General features: G+C 43.5%; 3 protein-coding genes across 3 annotated transcripts; 1 reads left to right on the top strand and 2 right to left on the bottom strand.

The window, feature by feature from the left end:
- Window positions 1-20: 20 nt before the first annotated feature.
- On the bottom strand, window positions 21-2,750 carry coa7 (cytochrome c oxidase assembly factor 7). Its single transcript, XM_079351407.1, has 3 exons — window positions 2,031-2,750; window positions 1,791-1,931; window positions 21-756 (listed from the first exon to the last, which is right to left on the bottom strand). The coding sequence occupies exons 1-3, from the start codon at window positions 2,134-2,136 to the stop codon at window positions 311-313; spliced, it is 693 nt and encodes a 230-aa protein (XP_079207533.1). The 5' UTR covers window positions 2,137-2,750; the 3' UTR covers window positions 21-310.
- Window positions 2,714-14,134, top strand: zyg11 (zyg-11 family member, cell cycle regulator). The gene is made up of 17 exons (XM_079351384.1): window positions 2,714-2,804; window positions 3,730-3,904; window positions 7,219-7,430; window positions 8,021-8,338; window positions 8,559-8,672; window positions 8,755-8,871; window positions 8,961-9,101; window positions 9,299-9,475; window positions 9,785-9,849; window positions 10,032-10,131; window positions 10,209-10,259; window positions 10,359-10,520; window positions 10,644-10,691; window positions 10,789-10,986; window positions 11,531-11,583; window positions 11,681-11,778; window positions 11,922-14,134. Exons 1-17 carry the CDS (start codon window positions 2,793-2,795, stop codon window positions 12,113-12,115), a joined length of 2,235 nt encoding a protein of 744 aa, XP_079207510.1. The 5' UTR covers window positions 2,714-2,792; the 3' UTR covers window positions 12,116-14,134.
- On the bottom strand, window positions 14,123-18,129 carry echdc2 (enoyl CoA hydratase domain containing 2). Its single transcript, XM_079351400.1, has 11 exons — window positions 17,750-18,129; window positions 17,239-17,306; window positions 17,059-17,146; window positions 16,878-16,964; window positions 16,682-16,774; window positions 16,222-16,278; window positions 15,834-15,896; window positions 15,568-15,692; window positions 15,327-15,377; window positions 15,210-15,257; window positions 14,123-14,466 (listed from the first exon to the last, which is right to left on the bottom strand). Exons 1-11 carry the CDS (start codon window positions 17,961-17,963, stop codon window positions 14,389-14,391), a joined length of 972 nt encoding a protein of 323 aa, XP_079207526.1. The 5' UTR covers window positions 17,964-18,129; the 3' UTR covers window positions 14,123-14,388.
- Window positions 18,130-20,497: the final 2,368 nt, after the last annotated feature.

The raw sequence follows: 20,497 nt of genomic DNA, 5'->3' as shown, positions 1-20,497 counted from the left end.
CAAAACAATGGTGAAGTGTATTTAACATAGATGAATACTTTATTAATCCAGAGAGAAATCTACATTTTGAACAACATGTGATCTTTAAAGACAGCTGTTATAGTTTCATGTCACATGTACTTTAAGGTTGACATTTTTAACAAAGTGTTTGAATCACTTAAAACTCCCATCAGGAAATATTGGTCTGTAATGACTTTGAAGCCCCCTTGCAACAACTTTGTCTTGTTCATGGGTTAGTTGCGTCTACACGCTCTTCTATAAAACACTCACACACTGATGTAAATACTAATCCATGATAATTTATTTCAGTTCACTCTCCAAACTTCAGCTGCCTCTCCTTCTCAAACCCGTGCAATTCTCTGGCTCGGTTCTTCAGCTCCTCGGCTTTCTTCTCGTCCTTGTTCGTGCCATCTCCCATTTTGTACATGCGGCTGGCGTTGGCACAGCCCCACACATGTCCCAGCTCACAGGCCCTGTTGGCATACCGCAGAGCCAGATTCATGTCCGGGCTCAGGCCTTTAGAGTTCCCCTTGATGTACAGAGCACTGAGGTTAAAACAGGAGGGCGCGAAACCTCCGTCGCAGGCCTTCTCGTAGTACTCTCGGGCAGCAGAGAGGTCAGGCTCCCCGTCCATTGCTCTTCCATCATGAGCTAACAGACCCACATTATGACAGGCGTCCGTGGACTTCTTTCCTCCAGCTTTGCAGGAATGCAGGAAGCAAGAGTAAGCCGACTTCAGACACTCCTTCACTCCACCTGTTTAGAGGAAACGTACATTAATTAATAATACTGATGGGCATTTGACACACCACTTTGTCAGGTTGTGACTCCTCTGCAGATGCATAAAAAAATATCTTTTTTTTAAACTCATAATACACTCAGTTCAGTTTACAATCTCATGAAAAAAAGTGCCCCCGTTTGAGTTTAAAACTCTTCATGGTCTTGCTTTAATCTATGTCTCTGAAGTCTGATCAACATACAGCTCAGCCAAGCCCCTCACGTCATGAGATCATGATAAAATCACAGTGATCACATCGTCAGATTGTGACAACCTGGATACTCTGTTGTTTTCACTACAAGTTTATACACTGAATCGCCTACACTCACATCCACTTTCCCTCTGTCTACACACCAATTTGCTCACCGTTCCAGCCAGCATTCAATTCTGCCCTGCATTTCATTCCCTCAGTCTGCAAGCAGCAGACAAAAGAGATTGTCGAAGCAGCATGCTCACTCCGAGATAAAAACGTAGCCCTTAATCACCGACTCGTTATCACCTGTCATCAAAACTTCTTATCATTCTGCATCTTCAAAGGGAACCTCCATAAATCTTCCTTCATATCTGTAATTACATTTTACATGCAACAATTCCTGGTCAAGTTATTAATAATGTAATTTCGGTTAGTAAGAACTGCATGTTAGATATCTAGAATTAATTTAGGATATCTGTAAAGTTGAAACAATTGTATATATCATACATGAACTTTGTCACTATAAATAGAGTTGTTGACATCAAGAATTAAGAATTAATGAACATGTCAAAATGTCATTATGGATATGTCGACTTTGAATGGCACAAGTTGACTAGTTATAATTAAGTTAAAGATATCTACAATGACCATTTCCACTAGTGAAAATGTATTGTAGATATCTTTAATATCTTTAATTTTTTTTTTAATTCCAGTGGAAATTACATAGTGAATATGTTGGCCTGGAATTCTGACATTTCAAAAAGCAATGACTGATATCTACATTTGCTATTACTGCTAATGAGTTCACCTGTGTGTTACCTTTGCCTGTCACGTGGTACGCTCCCAGCATGTAGCAGCTCTCTCCATGTCCATGAGTGTCACAGTTGTGTTTGAGCACTTGAGCTGAAGACTCATAGTTCTTCTTCACACCTTCCAGGTAATCCGCGAGCCTCTGACAGCCTGAACGGAATAAGAAACGAGTCAAACATAAAACACTCACCTGTTAAAGTATGACTATGTAAGACGGTGTGAGCACGTGCAGCAGTAACTCCGTGTTACCTTCAGGGTCCTTCTCTTTGTAACACTGGAAGCTGTACTCCACCCCCAGATTATCCAGAAACTGCTTCACCTCCGCCTCGTCCTCAAAGTTTATAAGACCGGCCATCGCTCTGTCTTTACAGGATTGATGTGAAATCACCTGAGTATCACTGAGAGGCTCCTCACAAATCCGCTGTTGTGACCTTGATCGATTCTTCACTCTACCATGGTTTAAAGTTTTCACCTATACTAAGTATGGATACAGGTTATGATTTTACCCTTGAATCGTCCTAAAGAGCGCTATAGTCACTAATTAATCCGATTTCTGTGGACACTGACCGAATCTGCACCGATCACCGTCCTCTTTTCGTAAGCGTCCTCAGTGGGCTTCCGTAGACCCGCCCCCTTCTGTAATGTAGTTCCGGTGCTGTGACCTTTGTTTACTGTCTCTGATCACGGACTGGGCTGACAGATGAGAGCAGACAGACACCTGTCCGTCCCTCACAGCTGCCTAAGTTTATTTAAAAATGACGTCAGTGAAGGCACTCCGACATCTCTGCGCGTACAGTGACGTCGCACAGCGGTGACAACAAGTGAGCTAGCTCCAACCTAACGTTAGCTGTTTACGAGTGTGTTCGCTGTGTAACAGGTGAGAAAACAGGCACAAGACACTCAGGTGAGCGGAGCTGCCGACCACACGGGTCACCGGATAACAGGCTTACCTGTGGAGGAGAAGAGTCCAGAACATTAAAAAAAAGGTTAGAGAGAGAGACGGCCTGCAGGATGCTAAACACGGTTAGCTTCAGTCTGTCTACCTGTAACACCGTCATCATCTTCAGTCTGTGTCTACCTGTAACACCGTCATCATCTCCAGTCTGTGTCTACCTGTAACACCGTCATCATCTCCAGTCTGTGTCTACCTGTAACACCGTCATCATCTTCAGTCTGTGTCTACCTGTAACACCTTCATCATCTTCAGTCTGTGTCTACCTGTAACACCGTCATCATCTCCAGTCTGTGTCTACCTGTAACACCGTCATCATCTTCAGTCTGTGTCTACCTGTAACACCTTCATCATCTTCAGTCTGTGTCTACCTGTAACACCGTCATCATCTTCAGTCTGTGTCTACCTGTAACACCGTCATCATCTTCAGTCTGTGTCTACCTGTAACACCTTCATCATCTTTAGTCTGTGTCTACCTGTAACACCTTCATCATCTTCAGTCTGTGTCTACCTGTAACACCTTCATCATCTTCAGTCTGTGTCTACCTGCATGTTATTTGTTGCATGTAATTATTTCTTTCTTTCTCCATTATTGTGTATATGCATATTATTTGTCGGCTTGAAAACTTTGAAATGATTCTAATTGAAATCAAACAATATTGACACCATGCGCTTTGTCACAAGATGAAACCCACTTTTACAAACAACATTATCAAACTTTGTGCTATTAATAGTGTGTGCAGGAATTGTCTGCGATTTGTATTCATCAACTATGACAAATAACTCAACGTTGGGTGTCTAGGATTGTTTTATCATACAGATATATTGTTAGATTTTTTTTTACACATTATGTCAAAGTTCACATTTCTGGTGTTTGACTGCCCTGCTATGTGTGTATTTGAACACAAGCTGCTAAAGAACAATGTGTTAACATCCTTAAAGTGAAATCCTGAACATGTTTGTATACTTTATTAATCAGATGAATTCATATTTTAGATGTTCCAAGACGAGGCCTCCCCCCCACCTCTGACAGACCTGTGTCTGACCTATGTGAGTCAGAATCTGGACCGCTTTTGTGTGAAGAGGCCCGATGGATCGCTGTGCTTCAGAGAGGCCGTGCTCTTCCCTCAGGAGCTGGCGGACCAGCTGCTCGCTAAGATGGCGTCTGAAGGTAAACCTGAAGTCAGGACCACCTGAAGCCCTTTACACAGTTTACTCTTCATCAATGAGCAATGAGTAAGGCAGAGGAGAGGATTTTAATTTCTACGCAAAGACATGAACCTGTCCATAAATGATGCGCCTGACATATGAACAGGTGATTTTTTTCAAAGAGGTAACTGATCCTACCTGACTAAATAACACCGTCTGCCCTCATTTATCAACAGTGTGTAAAAAAAAAAAAAAAAATAGACTTTGCTTTAAAATTTAGACTTTGCTTTATTGCCCCCGGGGGGAAATTCTTTTCCACTATACAGTACCATACATTTTAAGGGCTGCACGCCAACAAAAGAATGACAGGGGAACAGACAGAGAAGACAACAGGACATACATTTCATATTGAGAATGGGGTGACTTTGTGTCGGCCTCTTGTTCAGGGCAGCTGTGACTGCAGGCACCAGGCTTTTGCCATATCGCGCCCTCCTGCACAACAGAGACCTGTACCTGCGTCTGGAGGGCATGATGGTGAGGTGGCAGTTGAGAGGGTGGGTGATGTCCAGTGCTATTGTGTGTGTGATGGCCTTTGAGTTGAGTTCTGACAGGGTGGGAGTGGGGAGACCGATTAGTTTGGCTGCAATGTTTGTGACACGGGTGAGTTTGGCTCAGTTTTTGACTGTGAGTAGGTTAAGGAAGCAGGAGGAACAGTAGAGCAGGATGGGCTGGACGATGCTTTGATACAACAGGAGGAGGAGATGGGGGGCAACATAGAGTCCTTTGAGTTTCTGGATGGCGTGCAGTCTTTGGTGGCTCCTTTGTGTGCTGGTCGAAGGTAAGTTTATTGTCTAGTGTGAGTCCGAGGTATCTGAAGCTGTCGACGGTTTTAACTGTGTCGTTGTTGATAAGGTTGGGGGGCTGGGGTGTTGGGGTGCCTATTATTTCTTTTGTTTTGTCTGCATTGAGAAAGTTATGCTTACACCAGTGTGAAAAATGTGTGATAGTGTTGTGGTAGTCTGTTACTGTCGTTATTGTCGATATAGATTCTAAATTACAAAGAAAGTACAAACGTATCTGTATTTATCAAGCATGCGTGTGTCAGTCGTACAAACATCAATAAGTAATCAGCGTTGATAAAGCCCCCATGTTCCTAACCAGCAGGCTTGTGCACGTTCGGGCCCATTTGCATTCAGAATGCCTCCAGTAAACCAAATATGGTAACAACACAGCCCTTTAAAGCCATGTGAATATGTTTACAGCCACAGAACAATGGCATAGAGATCAAAGAAATAGGACATCATGGCAACCAACATGAGGTTTATTAAAAGTAAAAAGCATTACAGTGCACAAGCGATTAGCATTTGCAACTGGAGGATAAACTAATACCCAACTCCACCCTTTGACAGAACACTTTTTAGCACCATCTGCAACACAAATCCCTCTCGGATTAAACGAGCTGTGATGCTCACCCAAAAGAAAAAGCTGGATCAAGCAGATCAGCTGGCTGGGTTGAAATACACTCCCTGCAGAGCACATGGTTTAAATCTTCTAATACAGCATAAGGAGCTGTGGTATAACATTTCAAATGCCTGTCAAAACTCCCTTTTTATTGTTTGGGCAACTTGTCTGTTTTAAACTTAATAGTAAATGCAGCATGTATAGTACTTTTCAAGTCTTCTGAATACTCAAAGGGTTTTTAAATTGTAATTTAGTTTCATGAGACCAAATTACAGACAGAGTGTTTTTAATGAAGGAAACACGCAGAGATGTTTATTTTGGTTCATGTGTGCTGTAACACTCCTGATAGGTCTATTTTTAGTTTCAATGTTCCTTTATTCTTTGTGTAAGCATGGACACAGCTGTTCTTATACTCACACATTGAAAGTACAAGTTGATAGATGGCACATAGGAATGTTCTTACGCGCTCCTTGTTCAGGTTTGTTACAATGGTTGTGTCCATGACTAAAACTGCCTGTTTACATCTACTGCTGAAAAAACCTGCTCTACACCCCTCCCTTCCTCAGAACTACACAATCTCCAAATTGTCATTTATTTCCAAGATGTTAGAAAAGAAAAGATTGTGTCAAAACGATTTCTCGCTGTGCTGGAAAATACTGGCATATTTTATTAAAAAAAATCTATCAGGTTTCAGGAAGTTTCTCAGACTGCTCTGCTTAATGTAACAAATGACCTTTTAGTTGCTGCGCAGTGCTGCTACTCTTGGACCTTAGCGCAGCCTTTAACACAATTGATCCCAACATCCTGTTGAAGACTTCCCCGACCCCGATATGCAGCTGTACCTGCCCATTAAAACCCTGGACCAAATATGCTGAATTCTGTCATAAACTGTCTGTCTGAGATTAACTGCTGGATGTCAAATGATTTTCTGCAATTAAATTCCAGCAAGACTGAGGTCATTTTGACCACAGTGCATGATTAAGCAAATACTGCCATCTGCTGGTTCCTTTGCAAACCACATCAAACCTGCTGCAAAAAATCTTGGTGTATGGTGTGGCAGCAACTTAAACTGTCTTGTGTCTATCAGCTTTGAAATACTTGAAAACAGAGACAGTATTACATGCTTTTATCTCATCACGTCTTGACTACTGTAACAGCCTTGTTAATGTGCTGAACCAAAAATGTATAGATCGACTCCAGCTGGTGCAGAAAACTCAGCTGCCCGGTTTTTAACTAGGGTTGCAAAGGGGTGGAAAGTTTCCGGTAAATTTCTGGAAACCTTCCATGAGAAATTAAATTGGAAAAATTTGGAAAAATTCCAAATTGGCAACTTTCCATAGGATTTATGGGAATTAACTGGAAATTGAGGATAATTTTATCAAACTGTATCATATCCAAATTACAATACCCATCTAAATTTTCGCAAGGATTTCAAGAATGAAATTGGTGTTGGCCTAAGAAATTTTGTCAAATTCATCAAAATCTGAGATGGTGGGGAGCATTGGACTGGTTGGCATTGAATGACTCTATATAAATATTCTGTTTGGACTGTTAGTGAATCCAAAGAAGGATGTAAATGTGTGAACATGTGGACTGTTTCTCTGCTTCATCAGCTATCAGACGTCAAACAGGTGAAATCTTCTCAGAGGAACAAGAACACTCCAAGAGGAAACTCTTTAGAATGGTGGAAACGCTGTTTAAAGATAAAACCAACATCACAGAACAATTCATGTAAAACATAATGTGCATTAATTAGTGTCGAGCACAGGACAGGTGAGAGTATAAACAGAGCCGTGGACTCAAATCTCACATTAAAGCTTTAACCAAGGTCTGTGTCTTATTGAAACAACTCTAAACCAGGACCGTGTCTCCTAGGTCTGCTCAACGACAGCACCGTTGGTGTGTTTCGTACCTGCGAGTACCTGCGCCTGAGACGAGCATGTGTGCGGACGGCTCGTATCTCTGCAGAGGCCTTCCAGAAAGCTCTGTGTCCTCACCGACTGCTGGAGTTGGACGCCGCCAGAGTCAACGCAGACCTCACCATCCCCGACATCCTGCAGGGCCTGGCCACCAACAAGTACTGCCAGGTACAATCAAACCTTCAGGAGATGGTCGTCAACTTCACTGACACTCTGAGACTTTTTTACATACCACATCTTTTAAAAAGATACAATATCTTATTCAATCAGAAAATGCAGACAAACTGTTTTATTGGAAAAAAATATTGGGAACTTTTCTACACGGAAAAGTTGCCAATGTTTTGTTGTTGTTGTTTTTTTACATTTTAGACATTAAAACGGGGAATTAACCAATATAGATTTTTATTATTTCTAAAAGAATCGTATGTTCAGGGGGCGCCGATAGCGCATTGGCAGCATGTGTCACCATGTATAGAGGCTACAGTCCTAACACGGGTGGCCTGGGTTCGACTCCAGCCTGTGGCCCATTTCCCGCATGTCAAACCCCTCTCTCTCCCCGATTTCCAACGCTATCCACCTTCTCTCCCTCTCTCCAAATAAAAGGCATAAAAGCCAGAAAATAAATCTTTAAAAAAAAAAAAAGAATTGTATGTTCAGATGTTCAAAATTCTGTTATGGAGACAACTCTGGTCAGGAGCCTGTAAACATCTCCTCTCTGTCCTGTTTATTGACCCCGCTGATCTCCCGTTGACCTGCAGGAGTCCCTGCAGAGACTCGTCCTCACAGGTCTCACCATGTCGTCTCTGGAGGAGCCAATCAGACACCGGTTCAGCTCCCTGCATGGCTTACGCTCGCTCTCTCTGGCTAACGTGGACTTCTACGACTCGGGACTGGTGGACGTGTGTTCTCTGCCCCGTCTGGAGAGTCTAGACCTGTCCAACACGTCGGTCACCAACCTGAGCCCCCTGCTGGGTCTGAAGGAGCGTCTGCGCTCGCTCACCCTGCACCAGCTCAAGAGGCTGGAGATGAGCACGGCTCAGCTGCTGGGTGTCATCGGGCAGCTGGACGCGCTGCAGGTCTGAGGATTAACATGATTCTATACATCTGTTAATGATTGTTTACATGTTTGTTTACAGGGACGAGCAGTCTAAGGCTGCGCTGTGTTGACATGTTTGTGTAAATGTGTTATGATGTTGTAATAGTTATGTAGACGGGGATAGAAAACTGTTCAGTTCCAATCACGACAAATCGTGTGTGTGTGTGTGTGTGTGTGTGTGTGTGTGTGTGTGTGCGCAGCACCTGGACATCAGTGATGATAAACAGTTCACCTCTGACGTGGCTCGTCAGCTGCTCAGTCAGCCGGGGATTCTGCCGGCGCTCGTGTCTCTGGACGTGTCGGGGAGGAAACAGGTGTGTAGTGTGTATGTGTGAGCTGGCTGTGTGTTGCTGTAACAGCCTTGTCATCCTCTCTCACCTGTGTTGACACGTGCAGGTGACGGATGCAGCAGTCAGAGCGTTCGTTGAGGACAGACCAGGGATGAGCTTTGTGGGTCTTTTGGCCACAGACGCTGGATTTTCCGATGTTCTGTCTGGAGAGGGAAACCTCAAGGTTTGTTGTGATCTAACCTGATAGCTGTGCAGGAGCTCAGGTGAGCTGCAGTAACAGAGCTGTGTGTGTGTGTGCGTGTGTGTGAACAGGTAACGGGAGAAGCCAATGAGACACAGATCTGTGAGGCCCTGCGTCGATACAGTGAGAGAGAAGGATTCGTAAGAGAAGCTCTGTTTCACCTGTTCAGCATGACGCACGTCATGGAGACTCCGCGAGCCGACATCCTCAAGGTGAGAATTCCTTTGAGCCGCACCGAGACATCATCATGGTCTGAGGTTTAATCCCTTTATGAACAGTGACATCATTAAATCAGTGACGTGAGACACAGCTCCTCCTCTGAGCTGAACACGAAGCCCTCCTGTGTCTCATCATAAATACATATATAAATATAGAAGCATAAACCCGCCCTCCTCTCCTCTCTCTGCAGCTGGTGGTGCTGGGGATGAAGAATCATCCGGCCACGCTGAATGTGCAGCTGGCAGCAAGTGCGTGTGTGTTTAACCTGACAAAGCAGGACCTGGCTGCAGGAATGCCGGTCAGACTGCTGAGCTCGGTCACTCAGCTGCTGCTGGAGGCCATGAGGACGTTCCCCAACCACCAGCAGGTACCTGCACACCTTTTTAATGTTCCATAGTATCAAAAAGCAAGAATGTTTCTACTTCAATCATATTGAAACCAAGAGAGAGAGAGAGCATTGTCTTCCAGCTCCCTCCTCTTTTACAAACACTGTCAACCTTTCTGTGCAGTTATTAAGCCAGAGTGCAGGAGTTTGTCTGCAATGTTTGTCACTGAGAACACTCAATTACCAGCCAATGGGTGCCTATGACTTATATTTTTGTTTTTGTGGCATCAGTATTGTTAAAAAAAAAAAGATTTCTGGTATCATTTTCAAAGTGTGTGTTTGTGTGTGCAGCTGCAGAAGAACTGTCTGCTGTCTCTGTGCAGTGACCGTATCTTACAGGAGGTACCCTTCAACAGGTGATGCATCTTCCTTTTAATGCTGTTAAATACGTTTGATTTAAACATGACGAACCTTTTATAATGTTAAAGAGCCACACAAAAACAAGTGTTCGTGTGCTGATCCGAGGAGGAATCATGTAAAACTACAGATCAAAATCACGAGTTCAGGTCGAGGTGTGTGTTCTCTTGTGGTGTCTCAGGTTTGAAGCAGCCAAACTGGTGATGCAGTGGCTCTGCAACCACGAAGACCAGAACATGCAGAGGATGGCCGTGGCCATCATCTCCATACTGGCTGCAAAGGTATATATCAGTTTAACGTTTATACACTGTGTGCTATTACACCTCTGTTGGACCTCTTTTAACTCTTTATTCTCCAGTTGTCCACAGAGCAGACGGCTCAGCTGGGAGCAGAGCTGTTCATTGTCAAGGTGACGAGACCCTGTTCCTCAATAGAAAATATTTCCAGTAGAACATTTACAAAAAAATATTTTGAATTTAACATTTAGACTAAAACCTCTCTCCTTCAGCAACTTCTGCAGATCGTTCATCAGAAGGCGACTCAGGGTGTGGTGGACGCCACGCTAAAGTTCACTCTGAGCGCGCTCTGGAACCTGACTGACGAGTCGCCGACAACCTGCAGACACTTCATCGAGAACCAGGGCCTGGACCTATTTATCAAAGTCTTAGAGGTACACACAGACACACACACACACACACACACACACACACACACACACACACACACACACACACACCCACACCCTGCATGCAGACAGAGATGTTCCTACTCTCTCTCTCTCTCTCCCCTGCAGTCTTTCCCCAGTGAGTCCTCGATCCAGCAGAAGGTTCTGGGCCTGCTGGTCAGTTGATCTTTTCTTGCATTTCAGATTAAGATCTGACTGATTCCCACTGTGTCTAAAGGTTTCTCCTACTCTGTGTTTGTGTGTGTGTGCTTAGAACAATATAGCGGAGGTGGGGGAGCTGCACGTGGAGCTGATGGTGCAGAGTTTCTTAGATCACATCAGCTCCCTCCTACACAGTCCGGAGGTTGAGGTGAGCTACTTTGCGGCGGGGATCCTGGCTCACTTGACGTCTCGAGGAAAGGACACCTGGACACTGAGCCCCGAGCTAAGAGCGTCTCTGCTCGAGCAGCTGGTAGGAATGACAACGTCAACAGTCTAAGTGATTTTGGAGTCTGATTGGTTCAGGAGCTCAGTGAGATGGTATATTTAGGAAGTAGTGATGGTTTCCATGGCATAGGAACAGTATAGGATGTTAGTGCTGGTTTTAATAGCATCAGAACATTATGGGATGGTAGTGAGTTTTCCAGCTTTTAATATGTACCTCAGGTGTTCCCAGGTTACCAGAGCTGCAGCTGGTTAATATCGTTTGTTTGTGAATTAATCAAATCATTCACTTGTTCAAAAGCAACAAGAAAAGGACCAGATCATCATAGAAAGGTGCAGAAAATATTTCAATCAAGTGTGTGTGTGTGTGTGTGTGTGTGTGTGTGTGTGTGTGTGTGTGTGTGTGTGTGTGTGTGTGTGTGTGTGTGTGTGTGTGTGTGTGTGTGTGTGTGTGTGTGTGTGTGTGTGTGTGTGTGTGTGTGTGTGTGTGTGTGTGTGTGTGTGTGTGTGTGTGTGTGTGTGTGTGTGTGTGTGTGTGTGTGTGTGTTGTGTGTGTGTGTGTGTCCCCTCAGCACGCTGTCATCACAAAGTGGCCCCCCCCTGAGTGTGAGATGGTGGCGTACAGGTGAGAGAATCCTCTGAACTAAACAAACAGTAATGTCAGAGTAAGTGAAATGATCATGTGACCTTCAGTCTAACCTGTGGTTGTTGTTGTTGTGCAGGTCCTTTAACCCTTTCTTTCCCCTGCTCGAGTGTTTTCACACCCCTGGAGTTCAGCTGTGGGCGGCCTGGGCCATGCAGCATGTCTGCAGCAAGAACGGTGAACACACATACATGCGCACACAGAGCAGTCGTTTATTTCATGATTTTATTAATTCCAGTTTGCCGTCCCTCCCCCTTACAGACCTGGGATTGCTTCCTTGTGTGTTTGTGTTTTTTGACTGTGCATTCTTGTGTGCACAGCCACGAGGTACTGCAGCATGTTGCTGGAGGAGGGAGGTCTGCAGCAGCTGGAGTTGGTTCACACACACCCACAGACACACAAAGACGTCCGTCTGCTGGCGGGGAGCATCCTGGAGAGTCTGCAGCGCCACCAAGCACGCACCGGCCAGCACACACACGCACACTGCAGCCGCCACCTGCCGTCGCCCCAGTGACATCACATCTGTTGCATCAGACTCATCACGCTGTCTGTCGGCGAAGGACGAACGCAGGACTCGCGTGTGTGTTCGTCACGCACATACACACTTTATCAAGAATCTCTGAAAGGAGACAGACTGTGTGATTCTTTACACACACACGCACACACACGCACACACACACACACAGACATTATTTATTTCTCTGTGGTTACAAAACAAAAAGTGTGTCTGAACTGATATGATCAGAAGAACTTTGGGTCATTAAGTTTTTACCTGTTGGTTTTGGCACAGTGATGATGAGGATCAGCTGATGAGATATAAACAAACTGTGTGTGTAGCCCCTTCCACTTTAATCAGCAGCTTCCTGTGTCAGCAGCTGTGTGCGAGTTATGCAAAGTGCTCACTAAACGTGTAAACTAGTTAGGTTGTAACTAAAGTTGGTTATCCCAGAGACATCAGGTACAGCGTAATGTCCAAACTAATCAAAACATAATGTCAGAAATGAATGTTTGAATTTAATGTGACCAATCAGTGAGCAGCATTTTTCTTATTGCAGCGTTTGTTCCAGTGTTTCCTCTCGTGTATAACTGTCTCTGAACAAACTAACGGATCAAAATCATGAAGGCCTCTGCAGAGATAACTGAAGATAATCCACAAAGTCAAATGTGACAAAGCATTATGATGAGGCGACAACTAAAGTGTGAAATGACAACAGTGACATCTGGTGTTAAAATCTTAAATTACAACAAAGGCTCATTGAACAGTCCTCTGTTACTGGACGAGCTCATGGAAAACTGAAGACGTAAAAACATTTCTGAGGGATGTAATCTATCACCGAGAACACACTGCGGACACCAAACAGCCAGTCAAACCTTCTGCTACTTTTCTAAACCATCACCGTGACAACCGGGTTTTGCTGCGGACATCACACCACCTGAGCTTCATGTAAGATTTACTTGCTCTCTCAGATGGTGCAACACCTCAAATGTTAGTAGAGCGTGAACTCCGTCCTGAATTAGAAAATATGTTCAAACGAGACGACTGAACTCGCACAGAGCTGCTGAGACACACACAGCTGTTTGTTGGGATGAGAAGCTGTCTTTAAGAATGAAACTAAGTCATGGGGGGGGGAAAAACCATGTATGGTTAAATGTAAATGTCCTCTGAATAGAGACCTAGATGATGCTGAGGTCTTCATCATTATGGATGTACTTTATTACTGAGTCATTGTGTGCTTGTCAGATGTGTTAAATCTTATATACAGGCAGCAGTGTGTGCGTGTGTAGGTAGCTGCATGTTAAAGAATGCGTGTCATCTGTACATAAAGTGAATAATGTGTTTGTGTAGGATGCATGTAAATATCTATTGTTTCTGATAAAGAACAGAGGAGGGCAGGGTGTACTTGATGAGCAATACCTATATCAGAAACACCGAGGATACATTCTTTGTTAAAATATCAGCTATGGTTTAGTGAGCTAGTCTGGGTTTACTACACCCCTATATTCTGTGTGACCGAACATCAGACTGAGGTTGTCAAAATGTTTGCTACTTAGATACTTTTGATAGCACCTCTTTAAAAATGATACAATCTGTCTTTTTAACCCATCTCTAAATACAACAGGTGAGGAATTAATCCATCAAAAACCTGCAAGAAATCAGCCGCAGTCTAAATTTCTCTTGCATTCAATTCCTGAAGGACATTTTTGCAAACATATCTTATGGGGTTAAGACGGTTGTTACCGTGTTTGTCATTGAAGTTGAAGTTCAATACTCTGTCTCTAACATGTCTGTTAGTGGCTCAACATGAACTTCAAAGATGATCAGCAGCTCTGATGTCATCACAGGTAAACACTTCAGATGGTTTCATAGGATGGATCATGTAGAGCCCCCTTGTCATGCTGGTGAGGATGAAGATGATGATGATGATGATGATAATAATGAAAGCCAGTTACTTCAGGCTGTGTGTGTGTTATTGTATGCGCAGTGTGGTAAAAGTCCTGAAATAAAGAATGTACATTCTGATAAAGTGGAGAAGACGTGTGTGCAGACTTTTATTACAAGCATCAGATGTAGTGTGCACAGTCATAGAATCAAATCTTTATGATCCTCGAGAGGTGGAAATGTGCCTTTGGCTCTCCACTTACATAAAACAGTCTTAAAAACTTTCAGGCTGTCGATCATAAAAGAAGACTTCACAGCTGATTGATCATTGACACTTCCTCCCAAAAACTCTGGCCTTTAACATGTGCCCATAATAATGTGAGCACTGTGTGTGTTTGTGTGTGTGCTCACTCTCCAGTGTATCGTGGGGTTCTCTTCTCTATGAAAGCAGCCATCCCCTCCTGTCTGTCCCGCGTTGGGATCACCTAGGAAATGTAAACATACACAAAACACAGATTTTACAACAAACAGAGTTCAACAACAATAGAGGGATCCCACTCTGGCCTGTTTGGCAGGGCCTTTCGTTGCTATACATCAGGCTTCGATTCTCCGTTCCTTCATCCTGAAGGAAGAGGGGCGCGTGGGTGTGGGATGTCCTGTTCTGTTGAGGTTGCGATGCTCGTGATGGCTCTGCTGTTGAGTCATGTTAGGTCAGTGTGGGGAGACCAATTATTCTGGCAGCTGTGGTTGTGGTGCGTACGAGTTTGGCCTTGTTTTTAACAGACAACATGTTGAAGCAGCAGGTGGAAATACACAGCAGGGTGGGCTGGACCCTGCTCTGACATGCTACAGGAGGAGGTGGAGGCAACATAAATTCCTTTGAGTTTGCAGATGGTCTTGGAGTGCTCTTTTTGTGGATGTTAATGATTTGACACCCAAGGTATTTAAAAGTGTCATCTTTTTCCATTGTTCGGGTATTAATAAGAAGGGGGCCCTGAGGTGACGTGGGACTTATGAATTATTTTGTCATACGGACTTTAAGATTGAGATGGTTTTCCTTACACCACTGAGTGAAGTATGCAATACTGTTGTGATAGTCCTAGAGTGAGCTAACAACGCTGCAAACATTTAGTATATTTAGCTGTAGCGGGTGGGGTTATGCTAATGGCAGCCAGTGGCCCACACAGGAACTTATTTCCAACATTACTTTCAAGTTGTGCAGTCTCACCTGAGCGTAACACAACCTCTCGATGGCCATGGCTGAACTCATGTTCACCTGTTGGACACAGAGATGGTCACATGACTGAGAAACAGAAACTAGAAGTGCAGGTGATTCACAACATACCTCCATCCCTCTGTTTATAGCCTCTTTAGCCAGTCTCACTGCCAGAGGGGCCTGGAGAGAGAAACAAAACTCACATGGGGCTTCATACCGTCTCTTCAGAGACCAGTGGGTGGCATCAGTGAGACTACGTATGTATATGTGTTATACAGTCTAGGGCTTTGTTGGTGTGTTTCATGAACTTGACTCGATCTTTGGAACCTGAAGCTTTGTGTGAGCGAGTATTTGTGTTTGTCTGAATGACCTGAGGGAGGATCTCTCTGGCCAGGCTCAGAGCTTCTCTGTAGGCAGCATCTCCTGTCTGATTCTGATCCACTGATCTGTTCACGAGACCCATCTGAAGGGCTGAGATCCCGTCAACACACCTTCCTGATCCGAGAGAGGGAGTGGGCGGGGGGGAATATTTCGGTTATGTTTGAGAGTTTGAACGTTTCAATAAAATTTCAGTCGTGTTTTAGTAATGTTTCAGGACTGTTTTAGTGGCTTTTTAAGTAATATCTCTTTCTCCACCTGTGAAGATGAGCTCTTTGGCCAGAGGGATGCCAACTGTCCTGGGTAGACGCTGACTGCCCCCTGCAAGACAAACCAGGTGAAGGGTTGACAGTTCAAGTGCCAGTGCAGACCAGGTCTGAGTATCTGCCTAGTCGCTGGAGAAGTGCTATTTCACTTCTTGAGCACTGTTGAGCAAGACATTTAGTACACGCGTGTAGGACTCTGTTTGTGTGTGTATTTTAGCCTATGTGTCTAAGAGGCATGTTCAACAACAGAGTGCAGAATTGAATTTCCCCTCACAATATTAATAAAGTATGTATTCTTCTTAATCTGTCACAGCTCCTTCACCTTTCCTCTTCCTCACTTTGTACTCTGCAGGTGTGTGAGTGTGACCAGCTGGTCTCACCTGCCCCCGGCAGCAGACCACGAGTCGTCTCGATCAGACCCAACTGAGCTGAGGAGGCTGAGGCAGAAACACAGAGGAGGATGAAGGTCATTACACTGATTGATGCTTCTGTCAGAGCGACCCCCAGACACGCTTCTTCCAACCTATCTCGTCATAGATGAGCCAATCACGAGGTGCTGATTGTAACCAATTAAAGTGGGGCTCAGCTCATGTACAGCTGTGTGTGTGTTCATTATTGAAAAAACACAGATACACACGTGCAGCTTTCTGTGTCTTTGTGCACCTTAATCAAAGATCTTCACTGCAGTTCTAAAGTTTATATAGAAATGAAAATAGATTCATTTTCCATCAATTAAAGAGATAACATCTTCTCTCAGTGTCACCTTCACACACACCAAGGTCACTGACCTTTCTGAATCAAACAAAGAGCCCACCCTGTACAAACAGAGAGGTCACTCACCTGCAGTGCGAAGGTCACAGGCTAGAGCCAGCTCCAGCCCCCCGCCCACAGCAACACCGTCCACCGCCGCAATGGTGGGCATGGGCAAAAACGCTGCAGGGGGAGGAGCATAAAGAAAAAGAGGGTCATAGATGTAAACACATACACACACACACACACACTGTAACATGTCTGAGTGTGTGTGCGTGTATCTCACCTATCTGAGTCATGAGGGATCTCAGGCTGTGAACAAAGAGATCAGACTGGGTGTGATCCATCTGAGACCGCTCCTTCAGGTCTGCCCCTGTTAGGACACACACACACACACCTAGAACCAAACTCACCTGTGCATACATCACATACAAACACCAACACACACACACACACCGAGCTCTCACCTGCACAGAAAACACCTGGAACTGAGCTCCTGAAGACGACTACACGGGCTGCTGGGTCAGAGGACAGACAGGACACCAGCGCCCTCATCTGGACACACACAGGCTGTCAGAATGTGTGTGTGTGTGTGTGTGTGTGTGTGTGTGTGTGTGTGTGTGTACACTGTCTGTGCATTGGCTCACCTGTGACACAAACACATGTCCCAAAGCGTTTCTAGCTTTGTGTCTACACATCAGAACCTCGCAGATCCCTAAAAGAGACAAAACGTTTTTAATCAATCAGTTAGTGATGAGCAGTTTATGATCAACCCTTAGTTTTATAGCTGTAAGTGAATAGTGATCAGCTGTTTGTAGTCATTTAATTAACACTGTTGTAGTTTTTTTTTCATTTTTCTTCAGTCAGGCATCCAGTCTCTTCTCTTCACTGTATCATTTATCTCAAACTGCACAGATAATCTACAGAACATGAACGGGGATCTCTCACAATGTGCATGGACAGGACGTTCAAATGTTCCTTTTAATAATAAAATATGTTATTATGACTTACTGTAGGCCTATTGAAAAGTTGTGTATTAATAGTGTGTTATTGTGTGAATCTGACAATATGTGTCTCTCTACGACTTTAGGTAATCAGAGTGTCTCTCCAAACTCAGTGTGTGTGTGTGTGTGTGTGTGTGTGTGTGTGTTTTCGTACCGTCGTCCTCCCCTTCTAAACGCATTAGATCCACCTCCAGCGGAGCCGCAGCCTCCGTGTGTAGCCTGCGGGTCTGTGCGGGACTGTTCCGCGTCAGAAGTGCTGCTCCGTCCCGGGGGATCAGAGCGGAGGTCTGTCCGTGTGTTCCCCGCAGGTTGAGACCTGGCCTGGAGGAGACGCATAGCCCAGGCAGTCTGCGGAAGAGAGCTGACATGCTGACTGGAAGTTTGTTTAAAGTCTGTTTGTGCAAAGAACCCGGAAGTTGGAGCAGGGAGGTCAGATCCGAACCTGATACTGCTTTAAATCAAAGACCTGTACTACTCCACTTTAATGTACCCAGGCTGTCGATGGTGTCATATGAAGTTAGTTATCAAGCCACGAGGGCGTTAAAGGGGGGTGGAGTTAGTTTCATAACCTATCACAAGAATAACTGCGTCTGCCGTCAGCACATCCTTATGTTTTACAAATTACATGAAGGGGATGAAACAGGCTCCCAAAGACAGCTGCAGAAACAAATGCAGGAAGGACAGTTGCTGACAAATCCGCAGGTTTTCATGTGCAAATTATATTTGATCCATCTTTGTTTCACCTTCGGGCTGACTTTAAGTTATAATAAGGTTAACACGTTTATAATGCTGTCTTCCTTCTCTGAACTGAATTTGTTGATCTACTTCGGAGCAGGTTAGCTGTGCAGCATAAGGTACCGTGGTGATGTAACCTGGCACCTTAATACCCTGTGTCCCGGTAACCCTGAAGTTACCTCATTGACCCGAGTCTGTTTTGATGCAGAACTGGCTTTATAAAACATCAACTCTGTATGACAGGGTTTTCTCCTGTGTCGGGCATGCAACAAGTAAAGAAAGATCACTATGGTGATATTCCTCAAGAAAAAACTGATGGTAGGCTACGTGCCCTCAACACACCAGTCACAAAAGCTTGTGTGCAATACTGTATTTCATTTTCAGTTTTATATTTATATCTATTTTAATATTTAGGGTGTTTTATTGTTCGAGTCATTAAGACTATGGAGTTTTAAGATGGAGAGTAGATAACCCTGATAATAAGCTTCATGTTCAGCTCCAATATTATATTACAGATTACATTGTTTGATACAGTAGGCTATTGTTTTGTTTGATATTATGTAAATATTTGTTTATTATTGTCATGTTACTTGAATTTGTTTTTAAAGATTTAAGCTAACATTGTGTTCAATTTGGCCCTGGAAATAAAAGGGTATTGTTTTAAGAAAAAGTGTTTCTTTTTTTTTCTTTTTTTTTAAGTACCAGTACGATACCAAACCTTAAAAACACAGTTTTATTTTTAGTTTTATTTTTTATTTATTTTTATTTTTACTATTTATATAGGTCTTTATATATAAACATGGAGTAGCTCAGTTGTGGGTTGGGAACAGGAGGGTTGCCGGTTGAAGTCCCGTTGCGAAAGAGCACTGCCGAGATGTCCTTGAGCAAGGCACCAAACCCCCTCCAGCAGGGTGCTTCCAGTGGGGGCTGACATCTCTCAATTAATGCATATCCACAATCCTGCTTGTGCTTGTGTGTGATTCAGGCCTGTGTGAGAAGCAAGTCTCTATAATAGTGCGAACCACACACACACACACACACACACACACACACACACAAAAGATGAGTATGTGATTTAAACATGGGCCACATGGCTCTATATATCATTATATATGAATATACATACATACATACATACATACATACATACATACATACATACGATCATATTATCTTATTATTATTATCATTATTATTTTTAAATATCCTCCAAAGTAAAAACTAAAATTAAAAATCTGTTGTTATTTATTAACTGCATGAAATCATTAAACATGAAACGTTTGACAAGAAGTTTTAAAATGATTGGTTGCCCATTTCGTCTGTGTTTAAATAAGATTTTGCTTTCATGTAGGGTCTCAAACATCTGACTGAGACACTTTTAATTAAATTCTGTGAATAGAGCAGCTGAATATGAATCATTAAAGTGACTCAGTCTCTCGAAGATTTCAGTCAAATGTTGTCTTTCCCCTTCCTCTCAGCACTCACAGTTTGACTCACCGGGATCATTTAGAAAGGCATGGTTTGTTTTCTTCCTCTTTAAAGGAGAAGTAGCATCTTTTCTCAAGTGCAGCCAACAAATACTGTTTAACCTGCGTTCTTTAACATGTCCAGCAGGGGGCGACTCCTGGGTTCCTATCCCTCAATTGATTTATTCCCTAAGTAAATAACATGTCTACTTGTGACTGACAGGTCCCCATGCTAAACTAAATACCAAACCTTTATGTGTGACATCATATTAGCCACGCCCCTTTATTTGTATTTGTTGTTTATCCTTTATTTTAGCAGGGAGAACCCACTGAGACCGAAGTCTCTTTTCCGGAGTTGCCCTGCAGCAATACAAGAAATGACAGATCAATAACAATATATATAACACTGTTAAAATAATAATTTAAGAAAAAACCTTAATAAAAACACTGATTTGTACAGCCCTGTTTAAAAAGTAAAATTTGACAACAGTTGAAATCAAATTTCTTTAGAAGTTCGCATGCTACCTCTTTAAAAACACAGTGCGATACAAGACAATGCAACTCATTTGAATACTGTTCCACATAATAGGTGAAGCAGCACTAAAAGCAGGGTTTTCCAATTTAGTCCTCAAAATCAATTGTTGTTTTTTAGGTGGGCCTGTTTTGAGATCTGATTGTTGGTATTAAGATGTTTGTAGACA

The sequence above is a fragment of the Symphodus melops genome (genome assembly GCF_947650265.1).
Source record: "Symphodus melops genome assembly, chromosome: 8".
Lineage (NCBI taxonomy): Eukaryota > Metazoa > Chordata > Actinopteri > Labriformes > Labridae > Symphodus > Symphodus melops.
This window is presented reverse-complemented; position numbering and strand designations above follow the sequence as displayed.